This window comes from Pholis gunnellus, assembly GCF_910591455.1.
Source record: "Pholis gunnellus genome assembly, chromosome: 20".
Taxonomy (NCBI): domain Eukaryota; kingdom Metazoa; phylum Chordata; class Actinopteri; order Perciformes; family Pholidae; genus Pholis; species Pholis gunnellus.
In genome coordinates, this window is record NC_136547.1 from 7,521,092 (window position 1) to 7,537,238 (window position 16,147).

General features: G+C 41.8%; 1 protein-coding gene across 1 annotated transcript; it reads left to right on the top strand.

The window, feature by feature from the left end:
* Positions 1-87: 87 nt before the first annotated feature.
* On the top strand, positions 88-12,355 carry tnk2a (tyrosine kinase, non-receptor, 2a; the record flags this gene model as incomplete). Its single annotated transcript, XM_079181631.1, has 19 exons — positions 88-204; positions 1,349-1,511; positions 1,619-1,689; positions 2,021-2,227; positions 2,323-2,472; positions 2,569-2,664; positions 3,462-3,643; positions 3,751-3,877; positions 4,018-4,164; positions 4,619-4,713; positions 5,237-5,431; positions 6,315-6,406; positions 6,715-6,759; positions 6,863-7,101; positions 8,749-8,952; positions 9,034-9,662; positions 10,860-10,995; positions 11,571-11,666; positions 12,224-12,355. The coding sequence occupies 19 exons, from the start codon at positions 88-90 to the stop codon at positions 12,353-12,355; spliced, it is 3,123 nt and encodes a 1,040-aa protein (XP_079037757.1).
* Positions 12,356-16,147: the final 3,792 nt, after the last annotated feature.

Consider the following 16,147-nt stretch of genomic DNA (forward strand, 5'->3'; position numbering starts at 1 on the left):
AGTGTGAGAGAGAGAGAGAGAGAGAGAGAGAGAGAGAGAGAGAGAGAGAGAGGGACAAGGCAGAGGACGAGAGGAGCTGCATACAGTATGGGGGAGAGCTATGTGTACCAGCGACTCCCCTACGCCAGAGGAGAGGAGGAGGGGGAGGATGAGGACGAAGAGGAGAGAGACGGGAGGATCAGAGAGAGTGTCGGGGGACAAATGGTAAAATGTGAGGTTGTGGGTGGACATGGCAGTGGTTCTTCTGTGATAACAGTATGTGTGTAGATGCAGTGTGAGATAAAGCGTGGGCGTGTGTGTGTGTGTGTGTGTGTGTGTGAGTGAGAGAGGATGAAAGTGTGTTTGTGAATGTGTGTGTATTGATGATTGACTACAGACTATTCTCCATTTGATTCTTTAATTTAATCCAGTGGTTCCCAACCTGCTCTTCACTAATTCAGGCTTTTCATGCTGTTATCTGACTAAAACAATCCAGTTTATTTCTCATCTAATCTAGTTTGGTTCTCTGAAAGCAGTTTGATTTGTTAATCCCGGATGAAGTTATCTTGAGTAACAGCGCGCTCTTATTTTGAATTAAAGGCTTAACGGGTAGAGAACCCCAATCAGGGTTAATACGAGTGGTTGAGGGCTGCTGATCATGCGATTGCAGCTACATGACATAGGTGTGTTGGGAATCCTCCCAGCATGCACTGGGGCAGCACATTATTGGGCCTAAGTCTTATTTTATGTGTGTTTCTGCATTGTAACGGGTGTCTATTGTGTTCTACGTCGTCTCAGTGACATTGTTTGTCCACCAGAGAGCACTGACAGGTTTGTTTTTCAATAAAATGTCCCGCTCTGGCTTTCTTAAAACAAATTTAAGAGATCCTTATGGATAATGTTTGTTTATGTCAAGACTTTAAATCTTAAATATTGATATCAGTATTTGCAGAGAAAGAAATACCAACAAAATTCGTTTAGCTTAGCTTAGCATAAAGACTGGAAACGGGGGGAACAGCTAGCCTGGTTCCGTCCAAATGTAAAAAAAAATCACTGCACCTTTAAAGCTCACTAATTAACATGCAACATCTATTGAATCCAAGTGTTTACAACTAAAGAGGTTGTGGTTTTTTAGGGGTTAGAGCGGGAAAACTTTTTTTTTTAATATTGATTTTGTAGCTCAGAATAGCTGCTCCATTTCCATTGCACATTACAGTGTGTCCATTGACATCACACTCAATAAACTATTTATGCACACACGTTTTTGCTTCATACTAAAAACACAGTTATGCACCTGTGGCGCTCTGTCAATGCCTCCTCACATGTATAGTAACACAAGGTACACGTCTGTGTGTGTGTGTGTGCACAGATGCAGTGTGAGGAGGGGACAGAGTGGCTGCTGGAGTTGCTGACAGATGTGCAGCTGCAGCAGTACTTCCTGCGGATCCGTGATGAGCTCAACGTCACGCGGCTCTCTCACTTCGACTACGTCAAGAATGAAGACCTGGAGAAGATCGGCATGGGACGCCCGGGTTCGTCTTATTATTATTATATGTTTAAAAAATACGACATTCAAGTTAATTTGAAAGTCCCGTCGACATACGACATGTTTTCAGTGTTTGTGATGGTTTTGGTGCAGGTCAGAGGAGGCTTTGGGAGGCAGTCAAGAGGAGAAGAGCCCTTTATAAACGCAAGTCCTGGATGAGCAAGGTGCAAACGCACACACACACGCACACACACACTCTTGTATTTGGTAATGTTTACTCTCTGACTCTGTAACCCTGATATTAAACCACCAGCTGAACAAAAGCTTGAATGCCAAATGAGATAAGCAACATTCTAACTTTCAACAAATTCCTTCTATTAGATAACTGAATTCCAAGGCTGACAAAAAGCTCACACGTTTGCAGAGTGACTGTGTATATTTAAAGAAAGTGAAATAACTTTCTTATCACTTAAAATGTATTTCATGGAATGAAAATATAGATCCTGTATTTCGTTTTAGCAGATCCATAAATATATTCTGTTCCTGGGCTCGTAGGTGTTTCCGGTTAAACGGCCCGATGCCGACCCCCAGCAGCCCCTCCCTCAGGGGGCGTCGTCCGGCACGGCACCAGCCAACAGCGAGCCGGGGGCCTCGCTCACCTGCCTGATCAGAGAGTCGGAGCTGCAGCTGTTAGAGCGGCTGGGAGACGGCACGTTCGGGGTGGTGCGGAGGGGAGAGTGGACCGGACCCAACGGCAGAGTGGTGAGAAAGGAAACGCACACATAACGGGATGCCGAGTGTGCAGAACGTATGAGAAGGCAAGCTCAGGTTATCGTCTCTCCCTCTCTGTCAAATAGTTGTCCGTGGCGGTGAAGTGTCTGAAGGCCGGTGTGTTGGACTCGGACGGTCTGGACGACTTCATCAGGGAGGTGAACGCCATGCACTCGCTGAGCCACCAGAACCTCATCCGGCTGTACGGCATCGTCCTCACACAGCCCATGAAGATGGTAAGACACACACACACTCTCATTGTTCATGCAAAGGTAGACACCTGAGCCACAAATAAGGTGTGTAAATACTAATGAACAGTATTTTGTGTGTAGGTGGCTGAGCTGGCCCCGCTGGGTTCCCTGTTGGATCGTCTGAGAAAGCGTCAGGGTCACATCCTCATCTTCTCTCTGTGTAACTACGCTGTGCAGGTCAGTGTAACACTAAAAAGATTAAACACAAAAGAGAGTAACTGGAAGTGATAAACCCTCAATTCCATCTGATGTTTGGTGCCCAGAGATGTATGGCTGGTTTATTCCCAACAAACCACTAATGCTGCTTCCACAACGTCTGTGCTTCAGAGGCGTTGTGTAAATACTGTGATGTAAAATACTGTGAAACAAATAATTATCATGCAACAAATGTAAATATTCTAGTCGCATCCAGCACAACATGAAGTTTTGTTCTAAAACATTAAAAATAAGAAATAACATTTTACTCCATATGTTAGCAAAAACCTTTCTTACCAATGAAGGATATGTTCCAATCCTGTACTTAAGTAAAAGTACCAATACCACACTGTTAAGATACTCTATATATAAACTATAATAAATACTATAATAAATAGTCCTGATTTCAGAGCCATACTTCAGTAAAAGTATGTAAGTATTATCAGCAAAGTGTAGTAAAAGTATCAAAGTAAAAGTACTTATTGTGCAGTGAAATGTTCCCTGTCAGTGTTTTACTATTATTTATGGTGTTTCTGGATTATATTACTACTGCATTAATGTGTATGTTGCATTTTAACTGCTGTAGATGTTATAGGTTGTGCTAATTTTAACTCTTTTATATACTGTTGGGTAGTTTAATCTACAGCAATACATCAGTAAAGAGTATAAAGTTACATAAAATGGAAATACTCAAGTACAAGTACCTCAAATGTATACTAATGAGTACTTTGAGGAGATGTATTTAGTCACATTCCACCGCTGTCTCTGTCGGTGTGTAGGTGGCGTGCGGCATGGCCTACCTGGAGCAGAGACGTTTCCTCCACAGGGACCTGGCCGCCCGCAACGTTCTGCTGTCCACCAATGAAACGGTGAAGATCGGAGACTTTGGCCTGATGAGAGCACTGCCAACACACACCGACCAATACATCATGGAGGAGGGCCACAAAATCCCTTTCCCATGGTGAGAAGAACGTCCAGTGATTCAAACAGTCCTGGTGTTGCTCTCCATCGTTTATCTTCCTCCCTGACGTTTTCTTTTTCTCTGTCTTCGTCCTTGTCTCTCTGCAGGTGTGCCCCGGAGTCTCTGAAGTCTCGTAGTTTCTCTCATTCGTCCGATACCTGGATGTTCGGGGTCACTCTGTGGGAGATGTTCACCCACGGACAGGAGCCGTGGCTGGGCCTTAACGGGAGCCAGGTGCCTACATACGCACACGCACATCTTTTCTAGTTTGCCGTAAAAGTTCAGGGGAGGAAGAAATTCATGTTTTGGATCAAAATAACCATTCACCGGGTAATAATGACCCGTCAGCGTTCTGTTATTGTGTCTGCGTGCAGATTCTCCACAAGGTGGACGTGGACGCCGAGCGGCTGTGTAAACCGGACGACTGTCCACAGGATGTTTACAACGTCATGCTGCAGTGCTGGAGCCCCAAACCTGAGGACAGACCGACTTTCATCGCCCTCAGAGACTTCCTGCTCGAGGTAGTATTCAGATCATTTACTTAAGTAAACGCAAATATCACACTCAAAATACTGTGTTACAAGTAAAAGACCTGCATTCAAAATTTGACTTAACTTCAAGTTAAAAATAAAAATAGCAGAATTGCCCCTCATTGGAGTTCATAGATGTTACACAGATCTCTGTTTAAACTCATACACACCACAAAAATACCTCTTTAAAGTTGTAGCGATTTAAAAATGAGAGATTTCTCATATCATAATGTGTTCTCGTAGCTCCAAAAGTAGTTTGGCACAAAAGTTACTCTCCGAGCAAACAAAGGACAATACAGGGAAAGCAAGCGCAAAGGAATAAATCACCATTACACAAGACGACATGAGGTGTTCTGTGTCTTCTGATCCTGCTGATGGCAGTAATAAATCATGAGACTTGTGGAGCGGTTTGCTCAAACTGTAAGCGTGTGTTTGTGTTCTGCAGACCATGCCGACGGATATGAAAGCGCTGCAGGACTTTGAGGAGGAAGACAAGCTCCAGATTAAAATGAACGACGTCATCACCATCATAGAGGGAAGGTCAGTTGATATGCAACACGTGCTGTATACCCGAGAAGAATGTCAATTTAATTTGCGTACACAAAAGCAGTATTTTAACGAAATTACTGTTTTTTGAAAGTCTTGCTTGTGTGTGTCAGTGCAGAATGAACATCATCCTTTCAAGACAACAAATGCATCTTTTGTTGACATTGGATTCCTTGAATTGTGGGAAATTATTGTAATTACTGTCCTGTTACTGGCTCATTATAGAAATATTGTCACTTCTGTGTGTGTGTGTGTGTGTGTGTGTGTGTGTGTGTGTGTGTGTATTGCTGCCCTAATGAAAACCCACAAGTCAGCAATCATCTTTGCTTGATTTGCTGCCATTGGTACATTCACCATGTGACAGAGACTATTTGTTGCACTCAGGAGACTCCCCTTATTAGTAAATGATGTTGAATATGAGGAAGCGGTTTATACAAATCAGACAACATGTCATGTGGTAAACAGAGTAGAAGGTATTCTGTTTGTTGTCCTCATGTGTCCGTGTGTGTGTTTTCAGGGCGGAGCACTACTGGTGGCGAGGTCAGAACAAGGGGACGCTGCGTGTTGGTCAGTTCCCTCGTCACGTGGTGACGTCGGTCGCCGGTCTGTCCGCCCACGACATCAGCCGACCGCTCAAACACTCCTTCATCCACACCGGACACGGAGACACGGACCCTCACAGGAGCTGGGGACATGCAGATCGCATAGACAGGTTAATAATACTCACTAGTTCATAAAACATTAGTTTTATTCATATGATGTAAATGAAAGGTTTTAGTCTAGTAGGGAAAAAACGCAAAATGTGCAACTAAAACACTTTTTGAGCTGGGGAAAAAACATCCAGTGTGGTCCATGTTGAACCCTGTTTCATCACAATAACAGATATTTCATGTTTATCTATGTTTGTGTAGTCATAAACTCTCAGCTCCTCAGGCGAAAGAATAACATTTTACAAGCCAGAATAGATAAACACCACATTTTGTAAGAGTAGCAGACTGCTTTTCTAATCCTTGAATAATTTATCTTTATCTAAAACCACTTTGATAAATTGGAGACTATTAAACTAAATAAAGTATTACATTAGAATGACTTTATTGTCCACCCTTAGTGGAAATGTGTCTTTGGTTCCTCCCAAGTACAGCAAAGGTACAAACAATACACACAACACAGCATGAAACACAAGCTGTACAAATATACACTATAAAATAGTGCAAATGGGCTGTAAGCAACAAATAAATTACATCAATTATGAATTATAATAATAATACTATCAAGCTTGAACCATGTGCTTTTGTAGCAATGCTTGTTCTCCACTGGAGTGCAGCAGTGCATCAGTTCACCAACAGATGATGTACTTGTTAAGCTGTTTTTAAGACCGAGCTCAAATCCAGAGCAACTGTTCCAAGAACAGAAAAAAGCCTCAATTCTCTAATCCACACTTTAACTGGCAGTGATTACAGCAGCAACGTGTGTCGCTTACTGTCGTAAATCACATTTAATGTTCCATTTTGTAGCCTTTATATAGAAACCGATGCTGAATTAATTTGCGGCGGCAGCTTTCTTTGAATGTGATTTACTTGTCTGCTCCCTTTCAGTCTGTATTTGGGGAACCCCATGGACCCTCCTGACATCCTCGGGATGGACCCGAGCACCGCCAGGCCCACCAAACTCCCCAACCGCACCAAGAGTAAATCCATCTCTTCATTTAAACACACACACACACACACACACACACACAGTGGTGGAATGAAACTATGTACGTGATGATCTTATAGAAAATGATATATTGCTGTAGATTAACCAACCCAAAAGTATATAAAAAAGTTGGCACAAAACTAAACATCTACAGCAGTAAAAGGGACGGTAAAGGAATATTTTCTGTGGCTTTTGTTGTACACATGCTTCTCTTTTAGAAAACTGAGCTCATTCTTCTTTCAGAGTGGTTTTAACTCACTGAGTGAATGCAAACTAAATGTCTAAAACTCTCTTTATCAGAGCAACCTCCTCCTCGTCCGCCTCAACCTGCCGTCCAGCTGAAGAGTAAGTGTTTCTCTTCCCCTGTGCAGTCTGTCGTCTACAATCTGTCCTTTTAAATACATGATTCCTAACTCTGGAGTTTGCATGTGTGTGTGTGTGCGTGCAGAGCCGTTCTACGACTCCGTGATGGACGACTACGACGACGACGCTGACGACAGCAGCGCCTCCTCGGGGCTGAAGAGGCTGGGAGTGTCCCTGGGGCTGAAGCTGCGACCCTGGGAGGCGTCCGGCGTGCGCTCGGCCAAAAGCGAGGTGTCGCTCATCGACTTCACCGATGACAGCTTTAGCTCGACCACGCCCTCGCCGCTCACTGAGACGCGGCAGCCGGATGAGGACACGCTGAAGGTGCAGTTAGAGAGTGAAGAGGAGAGTTGGATGTGAGAATAATGTGCTGTGAGTTTGAAGATAAAAGGAGGGTAAAAGCTACGCATGTGTGGATGATGGAAGGGCACATGTAAGCAATTAAAAGACGGTAAAGCTTAGTTGTGATTCAAATGTTTTCTATTTGCTGGTTAATTTAACAGGGATAGTACACATTTAGATATATACGTTGTTAAACCACCTGCGTTCATCAAAAGGCTATTTTACATCTACAGTCCCTGGACAGATTTATTGAACAAAATTAGAAAGAAATTGCACTTATTGAAACATGCAAAGCAGACGCATACAGTACACAGGCATGAATAAATAAAATGATTAATGCTTGTGCAGCAGTTGCAGTAGGCAAAATATATAGTGCAGGTATAAATACATATTAGTACAATAATGGCAATATAGTCACTATTGAATAGTCAGATAATATATTTACAGAATAAGCAGATGGAGGTATGTTGTATTATAGATCATATATATACTCGTCATGCAAACAACTCCTAGTTAACCGGATTTTGTAATCTTTTCTGTGTCAGGTTATTTAGTGTGTGGCTCTTTGGGCCAGAAAAACACCTTCACCATCAGATAATGCTGATGCAGCAGCTCACTGCAGAAAAACAAAAAAAACACAGATTCCTGCTGAAATATATCCACTGCAACATAAAAACACATGAAACAACACTGTGTGGTCTGTATAAGGTAGCGTTGTTATAACAGCTAGCACAGCTGGTCGCGCAGACGCTAGCAGATTAGCTTGCTGTAGCTGTCGTGCTAGCTCGGTTAGCCCCGTTTGTGACATGACCCTTTCGTAACAGTTGCTTTCTGTTTGTGCAATCGTTTATCTCGCTGAAATTGATGTGAAGGATGATATGCATTTTTCTGGAGCAGCACATACTGTTTCACATTCATTCATTCGGTAGTTTTTCGCACATGATTTCCTATCTGGGGATTTCAGCTATCTCTTGAACTTTTGGTTCTCCCATCGCACGCCAACACAAATAGAAAGCAATTGTGCTCCAGCATCACATAATCCTGAAGTCAAAGACAAGCCCACACTGTCTGCGCTCTCAAAAGAAATGTCTGGAATCATTTAGTGCCGTTAAATGAGACCGAAGGGGGTGCAGTGTGATGGATTCATGCTCAGTGATTGATCATGTGCATTGTAGTGGTTTACTTTGGGTTTCAAAGGAATGTTTCATTGTCCTCTAATCTTATGGCTCCCTTCAATCACCTCCACTGAGCTGTAATTCATGGTGGAGTTTGAATATGTTGTCTAACATGTTTACAACATAGAAATGTCGTCATCTTCGCCTTTTGTGACGTTGTTTAGGAGTTGAGCATGCAAAAAGGTCGAGGGCTTATGGGAAATGGTTTTCGTTAAAGTCCACGAAGAACGAGAAATATTCAATAAACAACAATACCAGATTGTTTTTTGTAAAACTAGCCTCTTTACCGAGACATGTGAAGCCAGCCAAGGCTGGATTTTTGGTTGTAAGCATTGTTACAAATGGAAAAGATCCCAGAGGTTCTGCCTACACGTTGGATCCATATGTATAACCAACGCTTAACTTATCTTGTGCATCACTTTTTTACTTCATTGTCCATCATTCTCATCCTCAGGACACTCCGTCCATCCTGGACTGGCCTCTCCCTCAGCCATCTTACGACGTGGTCGCGACGGAGCTCGAGGACCAATCGGACGACCAGGAGGTGCGGTCTATCAACAAGGGGTTTACCGAGGAGCCCGCGGCCACGCCCAGCGGCACTATGGCGATCAGGAGCGAGTCGCAGTCGGCCGACCTCTTCAAAGAACTACAGAGAGAAGTAACGAACGTGTGGTTTTCAAAGTAGTCTTTGATTGATACACACAAACAGACAACTGCTAATATTTCTGTCTGGGTGCAGGTGATGGTGAAGCTGCAGGTTCCGATGTCAACAGGCCGCTCCCTCCCCTCCTCCCCGCTCCCCATGCCTCTGGCTCCGTTGGGCCCCCACCGGCAGATCTACCTGCCTCCTCCCTCCCCCACCTCCACGTCCTCCTTCTCCTGCTGCTTCGAGGACCGGCCGGTGCTGCCTCCCCGCAGCCCCGTCCCCCCGCTGCGTCCCTCCAAGCGCAACCTCACCGCCCGCACCACCCACCCGCAGCCGCGCTCCAGCTCCATCTGCCTGGGCGAAGGGGAAGACACGCCCCCTCAGATCCCACCCAGAGACCACGCGTTCTCTCAGCCGGGCTCCCGCTCCTCGTCCCCCCTCCCACTGGTTCCGCCGCTGTCCTCCTACCCCATGTCCCTGCCTCCTCCTCCTCCCCTCTCCGTCTCCCCACGCCGGGCATCCGGACACCTGGGTCCCCTTCTGTCCTCCAACTCGTCCTCCTCCTCTGTTCAAGCTACATCACGGCTTGCAGCTCGTGGCTCCTCTTACGCATCAAGCTCCTTACTGGATCCCCTCGCCTTTAGTGAGGGGCGTGGCCTTTCCTCACTGGTTGACAGCTCTACTCCCGCCCCTCTGCCAGAGCGACCGGCTTTTCTGGAAAGGTGTGTTTCTGATATCAAACACTGTTCAACTATCTTGGTTAAGCCAGCAATATAATAATATATTATAATCAGTGTTTTCACGTTATTGCGTCGGCCACCGTAGTTCTCCAACACGCTTGGCACACAGGAGAAGTTTGCATCTGCTGTCGTACACACTAGACCTTTAAAGTGACGAGAAGTGTGTAACTGTCAAAACATCTTAAAATTCAAGTTTATACAGAATGCATTAAGAGGCTCGCTCTATTAAAGCGATACTTGAAATATATGCCAATAGCATCAATGCCTCCAAGTCAATACGAGACATTGTTTTGTTAGCAATCAGCAACCCACAAGTTTTCTGCATGTTCTACAATAAATCAGCTTCTCCAGCTCAGTCTGATTGTTCCTTAAACTAAAAGTTCATGAGGTATTACAACAGTTTACAAACGAAAGCTCACGTAACACCCAGAGAGAGAGAGCAGCCGTCACTCAATACAGAGGAACAAAATGCTGTCTGACTGACGGCCTGACTGAGCTGCATTTGTGTTGCTCACTAAAGCATTTGTTCTCTCTCCACATTGAAATGTATCGAGCTTATTTGAATTCCATCTGTTCCTAATCTTCCTGTTTTACTCACAGTATAATGATATATTTCACATCAGCTATTTTACACAATAAGAGATTAATAAAATAAATGGAAAAATATATAAAAAAAACTAAAATAAAGCGTAAAAATGCAACAATCAGAACGGCAAATACTGATTACAAGTGGTTTCGTAGCCACAATGAGAAACACTGTACTAAAAGGTGATCAAAGTGGAGTTTGATGCACATTTAAACTGGTTTATCTTGCAGTTTTTGTGTGAGATGCAACATTTTAAGTTTGATTCTTCTTCACTTCTAGAACACGTATTGGCATTAACAGACGTTTTTATAAAAACAAAATGGTCTTTTATATTGCTTTTCTTCGTTTAAATAAAACACTTTTAAATTGAGTTTTAAAATTCATTATTAACCTTCAAAACAACCAAACAACTGACAAGAATATTGATCCTTACGGTCCAGTTAGTAGTTGTTATAGAGCTTTTGTTCAAATCATAAATACATGTGATACATACAAGCTTTGAGTCAGTATATAGATGAAATATAAACATTGTTATCTGTTGGAATCATTGATTCGTACCTAATTGTTAAAAATGTCTCCATATGTTGTGTCAGATATGGAGCAGCCAATATGGCGGCTGTCAAACCCATGATTCAGCATCCTGGCGGAGCAAAACCAAACTCCTCCTACAACAACAACAACGGGCGAACTGCAGCTCCCAGCATGCAACGGGAGCAGAGCGTCACGCAGGTAAAGGAGAGGCAAAGGAAATGTTTTTATTTTCTCTTTTCCTCCTCATTGCTTTATCTTCACATAGTTTTTTTAGTAAACAACACGTAACTTTTTAAAAACATTTAAAAGTCCCTGTATTGATTAATTTTATGCTGACAAAGCAGCAGATCTCCATCATAGTCAGACTTTATCTCCTGCTCCTCCACTGTCTGGATGATTGTTTTAATGTTAATTTAGGATGAAAATCATAAAGTTTATTATACTTTCATAACAGTTTGACTGTAAACTTCAAAGTGCTGTCGGGTAATTCGAAAAATATGTTGAACTTGATGAATTGCAAATTTGATTCATTGTACAAGTGACTGAGCAAGTTTCAGATTAAAACCGTAAATCTGTTTGTTTTTTATGTTAAATTATTAATATATACGTTTCAAGGCTTTGTAATTGTTTACAGTTTAGAGGATTATGTTAAAAAAGTCATTTTCCTGATATGGAAGTTAAAATTGTTTGAAATACAAACAAACCATGAGTCCAGTCATGTTTCTTTGAACTTTAATCCTTCATTCATTATACATTGATGTTGTGATTGACAGGTCCAAGGAGCAGTACACGGTGTCACGCTGGAGGAGTGTCAGGCAGCTCTGCAGAGTCACAACTGGAGCGTCCTTCAGGCCGTAAATCATCTGAAGGTAAACCGATACACATCTGTCTACACATCTGTTGTGTCCTTCAGTACAGGTTTTTACCAGGTACAAGAATAGCCTTTGCCAAAAAGTTAACATATAAAGTTCTTGTAAATAAGCTGAATTTCTTTCTCTAGATTTCAATATTTTCGCACTCTTTTACTGGAAAGAGTAAAGTAGTTTTTTTTAGTACATTTAGGCAAGAATTCCCAGGAAATACCAGTATATCAAATCCCCAAATACAAACTTACAGTACACATGCTGATCCAAAAAAATAGAGGAGAAGAAACAATTAGGCAATCCAGACTTATGACAAGGTTTTAACCATTTATTGCAGCAATATGCATTTTATTGCAGCGGTGTGGCTCTGCTCATGTGACGCTCTGGACAAAATCTGAGCAAGCTTGACACACAGAATGTCCCTGAGCTCAGCTGTGCTTCAAGTAGAATAATATCAACACGCTCAGGACAATCAAAAATACACGTAACACAAGTGCAGTCCACACTGAACACCTTGCCGACCTGCCTGCCTAAAACGCCTCCTCCCGTCGTCCGTGTCGTAGGTGGAGCAGTTGTTTCGTCTGGGCCTGCGCTCGAGAGCCGAGTGCGAGGAGCTCCTGCAGCGCTGCCAGCTGAACCTGGAACAGGCCAGCACGCTCATGCTGGACACATACGGACCGCATCGAAACAGGTAGATGACACCTGAAAGGACAATTTTTGCTCATTGTTATCCCTTTACTTTGCTATTTTCATAGTGTTTGTTTGCACACAATCTAAATGATTAGCAAACATATGATTGTATTTTTATTTAAATATTTTTGGCAAAACTAGTTTTAATTATTTTTAGTAAGCTGCTCAGAGCGAGTGAAGTTAAACAGGTCATACAAATCTATTTTATTTTGCTGTGAAACATCTCCTTTAAACAACTGTATTCATTCAAGTTTCTCTCCAAAAATGTTACCAGATTACATTTGAATACATCACGATAGCGTTGTAATTTATTTATTTATTTATAATCTTTGTGCAATACTCATTTTTACAGAGTAGAGCTTGAACGCATCATAATGGTAAAAGTAACCAAAACAGTGACCTAAAAATAATTTTAAAACTCTGAAAGGAACCACAGAGTTGAGTGATCATTTTCTGTGCGCACATAAAATGTAGTAATTTATTATATAGCCACAAAATAGTTATTAGTCCAGCTTCTAGTTTAATCTTTTATAGTATTTTAAATTTAGGTGGAAAAAATAGATTTTTCACTTTTCCTCAAACATCTCAGCAGAAGATTTTCAATTACATTATAGATTTTCTAACATGCGCCCTCTCTCTCTGTCTCTCTCTCTCTCTCTCTCTCTCTCTCTCTCTCTCTCTATCTATCTCTCTGTGTGTCTCTGTCTGTCTCTCTTTCTGTCTGTCTCTCTTTATCTCTCTCTGTCTCTCTCTATATCTCTCTCTCTGTCTGTCTCTCTCTCTCTATATATATATATATATATATCTGTCTGTCTGTCTCTCTCTCTGTCTCTCTGTCTCTCTCTATATCTCTCTCTCTGTCTGTCTCTCTCTCTCTATATATATATATATATATATATCTCTCTGTCTGTCTGTCTCACAGGAAGTGACAGCCGGAGGACACACTCGGCGGTAATGAACCACTGATGAGCTCCTGATGTAATTTGGATCAACACGCCAGAACTCACCGCTCCAAGCACTCGAGCCACAGCGATGCATTCTAATGAATGGAGGAACATAAAGCAGAGTATGTGCCTCACTGTATTGTACTGTGAATTCCTGCTCTTACCTGCGTCATACACACGCATGCTCATTATAAGCTAACAGAGCAGCTAGTTGAATGTGTCACTGTTACTTGAACAGTTGCTATTTATGGTTTTTTTTTTTTTATTATGATTATTACGTTAATAATGAGAAGTTATGCTTCCGCTGGTAGCTACTGCAAACCTTTACTGTGTGTGTGTGTGTGTGTGTGTGTGCGCATGTCCAGGTGTGTGTGTGTGTGTGTGTGTGTGTGCACGCATTAGCTTATATTAATGCTTAAACACTGTAAATGCCCATGCCTTTCTGCTGTTAATAAAGGTATACAATCAGGGACATGTCAGCAAACGGTTCAGTTGTATGTTTTCATGAAAATGTACCTATAAGATGCTGTATTGTATACAGCATAAAACTGAGTGTGGATATTTTTGAGGACACATTAACTGCTGGTCAGAATAAGATTTATCTAGTTAGCAAAGTGATTAATATAAAAGGGTATTATGAATGTACCTTTCATGTTGTAAACAAAGCTTTTTAGGCTTTTTCAAAAGGGGGGAATTTGATCTTATCGTAAGCAATAAGACTCCAAAACAGAAATGTGAAGATATCTAGAATCTCCTCATGAACACAGGGTGTTAGGCGCCGATATGAACCTCCTCAAGTTAGTTATTTAAATAACCTTTTAAATGTAAAATTACAGCTGCATGATAATCATAAACACATTCAACAGTCATTCACCTGATTTAGTAGGCGACTGCTATGTGTTGAGTGTGTGCATGTGTGCTTAGCGCTGCAGGTAGTGATAAACGTCGTCGCTTACTAATTACAAGCAGCTAAACAGATAGGAATGGACAACAGATTGTCTATTGTTGCAGCTACTTTGCATGTAAGAGTGCGTCGGTGTGTGTCAGACCCCCCCCCCCCCCCCCCCCCACTCTGCTGTATGTGACGCTGACTGCATTATACGTTATATAGCAGCTTATCGATGGAAAATGCAAATATGGCCTCCGATGTTTTATAATAAAGTGAAATTTGAGTCCCTCTCTTTTCAAAGCAGTTTGTGTTCTCTGTTTCATGAATGTTAAAGTCTGGCACTGTGTCAAGTAGACTGGATTTAGCTGTTTTTCGGTGTTTTGCGTACAGCTTTTTTTCCTCCTTTGCTCATCTGCCCACCTGCTCTGAATCAGCCTCGTCAGTTGTTCCCAGACAATCAGCTCCCTGCTGGTTCTCCTGCCTCATCACCTCATTCCCCCCACCTGCACTTCATCCTCTCGTCAGAGTAGTTTGCTTTTTAAGTCGAGGTTTTCAGTTTTGAACCTTACTGTGATTAAAAGTTACTTCTCCCAGTTCCTGTTGCCGTTAGTAGACTAATGCCTTAGGGTCCATCTGCTCAACTCTTCATGACAATAAATATTAAACAGCTAACATTAAAGTCTCCTCTCGAGGCCATTCCACACATGAGGGTACAGATAAAACGGTACAGTCGTGGTCTTTGTAAAATCCAAAGAAAATGATGTTTTAATGGAAACACTGAACTTTAATCAGTGAGCAACTCTTTCCACAGGGGTATAGAAGACCAAATATGACTTATAATGGAGTAAATAAATAAATAACTGAAGAATACTATGGTCAAATAAACTGGAAATAAACAAGTGAATAAAGATACAATATCTTGGAGTGTTTGTTTGATCTATAATTTGATTTATAGAGTGAAAATAAATCAGGTTTTTTATTTTCATATAGTTTTAAAGGTCAATATAGTACAGCAGGTGAAAGCAAATTACACTGAGGAGAAATAAATCCAATTAAGAATAATGATCAAGTAACAACTTTTGGATTTTCTGCTTTTACACAATGTAGATAGAAATGAATTTCTATTGAATTCATCTTAAAAATCTTTACAAACTTATTGTATTAATGCCTTTTAAAATACCTTTTACATATTCATTTTAATTAATTTATTTTTTTGATTTATTTACCCATTTCTTAATTTACTTTTCTCTTAATAATAAATACGTTTTTGATCTACATAACTCCGGACACCTTGAAAATGTAATCAGAGGAAATGAAGAAGAAAAACTAATATTCACATCTGTATTTTTGCCTTGAATACTTTGACGAATAAACACGTTCGTGCACAACAAATGGAAGTGATTGGAACATCGTCACTGCTATTTATTATTTTCCACAGGAAGTTCAAGTCTAAACAGGATTACTAAAACTGTGAGCAGAGAGACGGGGTCAAACAGTTCCGGAGTTCTTTCTCTAATGGAAGTCTTGTCTCTGCCTCCTCAGGGATCAAACCTGTGACCTTTCCATTATGGGACCTCCAGGCCCCCCCACCTCCAATCTCCCTCACTTGCTCACACACTCCCTCGCTTCCTAAATTGATCGCAGCTGCAGTGCATTGTGCTCAGTGTGATCCCTGGACTGCCCCAGACGCTCGCTCTGCACTTATTTGCTACAGCAGTAAGCACTCTGTCACATTCCCTGATGAACACACACACACACACACACGCACACACACGCACTTTTTGTGTCTCACACACAAATATGGAGACGAGGTGTCACGATGTCCCTGCTTCACTTCATATAATGGATGTACAAAGTGTTTTTGTGTGGGATTATGAATGTTTTTTGTAATTCATGCTTGTGTGTTTAAAACTGACAGGTGTCAATAGTCCTCGTAGGGTGTTAATCTTACCCGCTGTGTTTGT